This window comes from Arachis hypogaea, chromosome 16 (assembly GCF_003086295.3).
Source record: "Arachis hypogaea cultivar Tifrunner chromosome 16, arahy.Tifrunner.gnm2.J5K5, whole genome shotgun sequence".
NCBI lineage: Eukaryota > Viridiplantae > Streptophyta > Magnoliopsida > Fabales > Fabaceae > Arachis > Arachis hypogaea.
Window position 1 is genome coordinate 148,758,574 of NC_092051.1, and position 7,919 is coordinate 148,766,492.

The 7,919-nt window shown below is 24.7% G+C and overlaps 1 protein-coding gene across 1 annotated transcript; it reads right to left on the bottom strand.

Moving 5' to 3' along the window:
• Positions 1-2,062: 2,062 nt before the first annotated feature.
• On the bottom strand, positions 2,063-4,727 carry LOC112697793 (cyclin-D3-1-like). The gene is made up of 4 exons (XM_025751118.3): positions 4,116-4,727; positions 3,711-3,897; positions 3,489-3,622; positions 2,063-2,612 (listed from the first exon to the last, which is right to left on the bottom strand). The coding sequence occupies exons 1-4, from the start codon at positions 4,530-4,532 to the stop codon at positions 2,331-2,333; spliced, it is 1,020 nt and encodes a 339-aa protein (XP_025606903.1). The 5' UTR covers positions 4,533-4,727; the 3' UTR covers positions 2,063-2,330.
• Between the last annotated feature and the right edge of the window lie 3,192 nt (positions 4,728-7,919).

Sequence of the window (7,919 nt, forward strand, 5' to 3'; positions counted from 1 at the left end):
TATATTATTTTTCATTATTTTGTGTCATAAAAGGCAGAGGTAAAGAAAGCAACTATGCAATGAGCTATCCAGCTGTGATACAATTATTCTTTTAATTTTTGTTCATTTCTTTTTATGTGTTCTTGGTTTGGAGAAAGAAAAGGTTTTTCTTCTCCCATGTCTTTTCATTTTTAGCTAAAACCAAGGCATAGACCCTTTGTCCTCCCCTTTGTATTTGTATTTGTGTTCTTGTCTTTGCTCAAGGTGTGCCCTGCCCTGCCACCACACCAACCTACCCAACAAAATTATATTTTAAATAATTATTATATATTTTAACAACATGCTTAATTTCATTCAAATTAATATATAAATTCTAAAAGTTTTCACTTCACATGCTCTTAATGTGTCATCTCAAATATTAGACTAGTTTAAGAAAGATGAAAATTTACCCTCTGAGTTTTATTAACATATGGTGCCTCTTGATATTGTGATAGGTTATTATTATTATTTAAACAATGGCATATAATTAGAATAAAATAATGTTGCTAGAGTTTTGGACAAAATTCATAATGAAAATCAGTGGTGGAACTTGAAGAGAAATTTTGAGGGGGCAAATATGTAATTTAAAAAATAAAAAATAATATGTTGTATTTTAATTTTAATTATGAAAAAAATATTAAACCAAACATATTAAAATCATTTTGGATAATTTGTACTAGATAAGAAATAATTGTTTAAATGTTTACTATATGAATCTCATTTAATAAAATAATTTTTAATTTCATTTGTTTTCTTTAGGGTGATATTGTCAAAATTAAAACTAGTTATTCCTAAAGTTTTATTTCAAAAAATTAAGATCAAATTCATTAGATATGACTGTTTGAATCTTTAAAGATTGTATCAAATTACTTTTTTTTATGATTTATTAGAGTAGTGAAATTATCAATAGATAATATTGTAGAATATATATTTTTTCCTTCTTAAATATTAGTGTTCCTTTTAAAAGGACATAATTCTTTGATTTTTTTATTATTATAGTTATAGAAAAATTAGAATATATAAAATATTAAATATGTAAAAGAAATTTTCATTATAACGATAAATATTAAAAATTATAATATATACTTATTGGATATTTAATTTTTTTTTCTGATCGTAAATTCAATTAAGAAACTAAAAAAGTATAAAATAATATTAAAATAAATGGATAAAAAATTACCTAATTTTTCAATGATACATGAAATTATAATTGTTTGGAATTTAATTTGAAACTTAAAAGATCGAAACTTTGAATATTATAACACCAAGATTTATTTAACATAATATCTTAATTGTGTCTAAAAAAAATTAATAAAACTTAAAATAATATTAAATTAGATTGTTATAAAAAATTAGACAATTATCAAAGTCTATTATAGTCCAATCCAATGTATTAATTTTTTTCTTCAATTTGTAAGACTTCAATTAGGTAAAAAGACCAAAGTTCAAAACCCATTATCTTAAATTTAGCATAAAAAAAATTCCAAATGAATAAGTTATGTGAATCTCAAATACACATAGATAACTTTGCAGTAAAGATCTGCAACCAAATATTATATTTGAATAAGCATTATTCATTTTTATATAAAATATTTGGGGCCATGGTCCCCATGAAAAGCTCCCCTGAAGAAAATCATTATTGTTCATTTTTGTTAACAAATACACATATCATGTCATGTGCTTACTAAATTCTAACCAAGTTTATAATAGTATAGGAAACATTTTAAGTGCACCGGGGAACACTGGTGTAACAGTTGTTTTAATCGGTGATTTTAATTAATATATATTATATATATTTTTTATAAGTTAGATCAACGGTTAAAAATAACTGGTACACCGATATTTCTGGTGTATTTGAAATGTTTCCAATAGTATATTCTTTAACACTAGAAAATAGCTGTCTCATTTAAACAACAATTTTTTATAAGACTTTTAGTTAGATGTATAAATAATAGTACTCTTCTTTTGTTTCCTTCATTCTTTTTTGGCATATATACTTTTGAGTCATTGTTTGGATAAAGGAAGAGAAATGAATAATCTTCAATGATTAAATGATATGCTAATGTTCTATTTTGATTTATGTACTATATATAAATCTTAATTAGCACCAAACCCTTCAATTCACACACCTATAATCTCAGGTTTAAGTGGAAATTAAGTCCACAAAATTGAACCTTTGCCTTATATATAGCCCCATCACAACATAAATGTTTATTATTGAATCCAAATAAAGATAGGACTATATATATACATAGACATGATGTTCTCACAAAGAAGATTGAAATTAATTAATTAATTAAGGGCTGAGAAAATCATTGCTTGAATTGTTCAAAGGAAGCAGTGTGTTCTTGAGTCCTAGGCCTCTTCTTGTTGATGCTGTTTGGTGTTGATGAAACAGAATCATTAGCAGATACTACTTCCCATGAATCATTAGAGCTATCATGATGATCAAAGCTAAATGACACATCAATTACACCACTTGGGCTACTAGGAATAATAATTGATCCAAAATTGCGTTTTTTGGATTCTTTGTAGTTGAATCCTGACTCTGATACAACCTCCAATATGAGATTGTAGCATTCTTCTAACTTCTCCTGCAACATATATATCAAACTCTAGGTTTAATTTATTTAAGCAATAAAACTAAGTTATTAAAGTAACATTTACAATGAGGTAGTAACATTACAATTTGTTTCATACAAGTTTTGCAAGATATTGTTGTACATTTGGGTTTTATTTGGCCAACTTTACTTTTCAAGTATATCGGTGTTTCAGTAAATTTTAATCGTTAATCTTAATTATATATATTATATATATTTTCTACAATTAAGTTCGACAGTTAAAAATCACTGAAATACTAGTATACCGAGTATACTTGAAAATTTTTCTATCTTATATTATGATATGTGTAATGAGTGTAAATAATCCTTTATTTTAGATGTGGTTTTAACTTTTAAAGAAATTATAAGGAAATATATTAAATTTTTATTAAAAACTATATATAACTTTTAGCCTAATAGTAAAGAGGGACAGCATATTAACATATATATAGAAAGAAAAAGAGATTATTTGGTAATAATAGGTGGGATCAAAATTATTGTAGTGTTTAATTACTTTATTATACACTTCTAGCACAAATAATCTATATCTGTATATATAAATAAAAGTATAAAACTCATTTGTCATGAGCATTTAATAGGGTTTGTAGTCAATATTTCCTGCAATTATTTTTTTATTTTTGTATTTTTTTACTTTTCACTACATGTAAAAATACACAAAAATGAGAGAATATAGAGAAAAAATAAATATATATTCTTACTGTATTTACTTGTATTATGTAAATGATTATAATTACTTTATAAAATAAAGAATTTAATTAAAAATATCAAAAGTGTAGTATCACTCTAAAATTTAACAGCATAAGACAGAGTAGTCTATGATTAAGAACTTGATGATTAAGAGATGCAAACCTTGTTGATTTCAAGAATACCCAAGAACTGATTTTGGTATTCAGATGCAAGATAAGGCTCCACATTGTTGTTAACTACATGCATCATTGTAGCAGTTGCCAACACAGAAGGAAGATAGCCAATAAGCCTGGAATCTGCATTAAAAATAAATAAATAAATAAATAAGAGAAGTTGAAGAAATGTATATATAGAAGTTAAAGAAAGAGATTAATTAATTATTACCTGGTAAGAGAGAAAGAAGAAGAGACTGACATGTGTTGAGGAAGTGAAAACATTTAAGTCTTCTTGTGATGTAATCAATGAAAGAGAGAGGTGTTGGTGGATTCATCTTCCACTCAAGAGTTGAAAGTACCAAAATCTCCATTTTCTTTATTGTTTTTGCCTCAAACACATATTTGCTGTCCTCCACCTACACATATTTTCATAAATTAAATTTCATTATTAATAAAAATATATTATTATTTTATCACTTAATATATAGAATTGGAAACATTTCAAGTGCATCGAGAATACCGGTGCTCCAATTATTTTAATCGTTGATCATATTAATTAAGATTAACGATTAGAATAATTGGTGCACCGTACTCTTCGGTACATTTGAAATGTTTTCTATAGAATTAATCATACTTGTAAATCAAGAGGAAGAGGAACTTGGGTCTCTTCCATTTTAGCAGCAAGAGAGATGCAAGCAACTGCAGCAAGATGAGTCAACCATGGCTGCTGCTTCTTCATGGTGAAGGTGAAGAGGAATCTGTGAAGGTAGTTAACAGCAAGAGAAGCTGTGAGAGCAGAGAATGAGAAATATGCATTCACTCTAAGAATCCATTCAACTGCTTCTCTTCTTTCCCACTCATCAATGCAAAGAATGATGCTGAGTTTCTTCTCTTGTTCTTGTTCTTTTGAAACAAGAGTTTTCAACTCTGAATCATCACAAAACATGTCTTGTTCTAGAAACACATGATCATGTTCCTCATCATCAAAATAATGTTGTTCTGAGCAGTACAAAGAATCTGTGTGGTGTTGATGATGATGATGATGTGCCATGTCTTGTTCTTCTTTGGTACATTATAGGAATGAGAAAAGGAAAAGCATGATTGTGAAATATGCTTATTCAAAAAGAAGAAGAGAAACTAAGGGAGTGATTGAAGGATGAAAAGAAAGAAAGAAAGAAAAGAAAATAATGAGAGAGCAGAGAAAGAGTGAGTCTATAGAATGTTATTTATTGGTGTGTGGAGTTTCCCAAAACCACCACTGTTATAGTGGCAGATTTTATTAGCTGTTATTCTTACAATTTAATAACAAAACACAAAATACTATATATATTATGAATAATACTACGTGTACACCAAAATCAGCCACCAAAATCAGTTATCAGTATAAAATATATGTTAAAATATAAATATACATTGAAAATAAATTAAACTACACATGTATTTATACACAAATATATTAGTGGCTAATTTTAGTGACTAATTTTGGTGTATAAATAACATTTTTAATATATTATACAATAGACTTAGCTAACATGTGCACTTATGATACATGATAAATTTTTGCCACTAATAAAAACATTTTTATTAAAAATATAAAAAATTTAAGTTTTTAATATATTTATTTTATCTTCATTAAATAAAAAAATTAAAATTTTTTATTAATAATAAATTTATCATATGTTTTATTCTTAAAACATATGTCAACTAAATTCTTATACAATATACAGGATAAAATACTAAATTAGTTCTTTATATTTGGGCGTAATCAAGGTTTAAAATGTCTTATTTAAATCCAAAAAAGTTTCATTTAGTTTTAATATAGTCCCACCTTAAAATCAAAGTTAAATAATTAACGAAATGTCCCACATGATAGTAGTACAAGAACAAGATCGATAATCTGGATAACAGGTACAAGCTCCAGAGACACAAAATCAACCGTGGATGCATCAATACATTTATTTATCATTTTTCGTACAATTTAAATGAAATATTTTCTATAGAACTAAAGAAAATGATAAATAAATGTATTGATACATCAACAGTTGATTTTGTGCCTTTGGAGCTTGTACTTATTCTCTAGATTATCGATCTTGTTTTTGTCCTGTTGTTATGTAGGACATTCCATTAATTATTTAACTTTGACCTCATAGTGAAACTACATTGAAACTAAATAAATTTTTTTTAGATTCAAATAGGACAATTTAAATTTTAAGAATCAAAACAGAATTACGCCCATACACACAGGGAATGAATTTAATACTTTACCCCAATATACAAATAAAAAAATCACAAACAGATTTCTCACCTTTTATATTAAAACAAATAAGTTTTTCAACAAATTTAATTATAAATAGATTTTTTATATTTGTAAACAGTTGTCAGATAAAAAATTTTATGTGTCTCTTATTAACAAAAGTCAGAGACTTAGTTATATTTTAATTTAGTAAAAAATTATTTGTTTCTTTAAATAATTAAAAATAAAAGACATAAGTGTGATAATAATGTGTATTTATATTTTCAATCATATATTTTTTTTATTTTATTAATAATTAAGCAATTGTCTAAACTATTGTGAGTGATCATAGTTTATATGAGTTTATAAATTTAAACTTTGTTATTGTCCTTGTTTGTAATAAAGATCTTGCCAATATATAAAACACTTTTTTTTTGTTTACTTTGAGTAGGTGTCTTTGTCTGTGTCCTAGACATTGAAATGGGAGTCATCTTTAAACATTTTTATTAAATAAAAAATGTTGTATTATTTATTAATTAAATAAATTATTTTAATTTACTACTTATTATATTTTATATTAATTGTTTAGATGTAAGATTTATAGTTTAAAATTTATTATTTAAAATATTTTATTATTTGTTTTTAACAATAAATTAATTTTTAAAAAACATTGTACTTTTTATTTTGTTCATAGCGCATGATATTTGTTTTTAAATACTTAATCATCTATTTTGCAAAATAATTTTTATAATAATAAATAGATAAAAAATATAAGGTGCCCATATAAAAAGTATATTAAAGTTTATTGGATGAATTATTAATACAATGGAGATATTATATATATCATAAGTTTGTAGTTGTTACTGTTACCAATTTCAACTAATATTTTTATAAGAGTAAAGTATCGTTTTTGTCTTCAACGTTTGGGATAAGTCTTAAAGTTGTCCCTGGCGTTTATATCGTTCTATTTAAGTCTCTAACGTTTTAAAATTGACTCAATGTGCCGTTAGAAATCGATTAACTGAATTGACGGCAGGACAAAATTAAGACGATTTTAAAATATTAGGAACTTAAATAGGACGAACACGTTGGGGACAAAAATAATACATATAAATAAATTTTAATTTTATCCTTCAATAATATAAAAAATTTTTTACGGTACATGGTTATTCAATTATTTTTTAATCACATCTAAGTAAATTATATTTAATCACATTAATTTTATTCTAAATAAATTTATTTTTTATAATTTTACTCTTAAAAATTTTTACTCATTATAAAATATTTGTAAAATGACTAGTACATAAATTGTGGAAGAAAAAATGATATATATACAATAAAGTAATGTAATTCTAATCATTTTACAAACATTATTTCATGATGAGTAAAAATCTTTAAAAGTAAAATTATAAAAAAATTAATTTATTTAGAATCAAAGTAATGTAATTCAGTGTAATTTATTTAAATGTGATTAAAAAATAATTGAATAACTATGTATCGTAAAAGATTGATATTGGTGAAGGATAAAATTAAAATTTATTTCTATGTATCGTTTTTTGTCCCTAATGTTTTCGTTCTATTTAAGTTCCTAACGTTTTAAAATTGTCTCAATTTTATCACGCCGTCAATTCCGTTAACAGATTTCTAACGGCAGGACAACATTGAGTCAATTTTGAAACATTATGATTTAAATAGGACGATTGAAACGTTAGAAACAACTTTGAGATTTACCCCAAACGTTGAGGACAAAAACGATACTTTACTCTTCTTATAAAATATTATGGTTAGCTAAATCATATAAAAACGAATAAGTTTCCCTTAAAAGTCAAAATTATGTGGACTGACTTATTTCTTGACTTTATTTGTATTAAAATTATTCAAAAAATTCAAAGAGTTGATATTTTGGTGTGATATATCATATATATATAGTATTTAACGCACTAACTTTAATTTGAGGTTTATGTTACAAAATTACAGATTAATCTCTTTAAACTTTATTTTATAAATAATCAATATCTTTGTATTTTGTAAAATAATACAACATAATAGTAACCACTATTAGATGGTAAATATAGATATAAAAAAATAAAATTATATTTTACATAATTAACTTTTTCAAGTAATCTGATTATTATTTTCTTTAAATGAAATTATATATGTGATGAGTGATGACTACTACTACTCCTTCAAGTCCTCGTTTTGAAA

What these genes read in the sequence shown, in the direction of transcription:
- LOC112697793 (XM_025751118.3), bottom strand. Translation starts at nt 4,532, where the DNA reads ATGGCACATCATCATCATCATCAACACCACACAGATTCTTTGTACTGC. An exon ending in CTCTTCCTCTTGATTTACAA is followed by an intron (nt 3,898 to 4,115) that starts GTATGATTAATT and finishes AAATATGTGTAG; the next exon opens with GTGGAGGACAGCAAATATGT. An exon ending in TCTTCTTTCTCTCTTACCAG is followed by an intron (nt 3,623 to 3,710) that starts GTAATAATTAAT and finishes TTTTTAATGCAG; the next exon opens with ATTCCAGGCTTATTGGCTAT.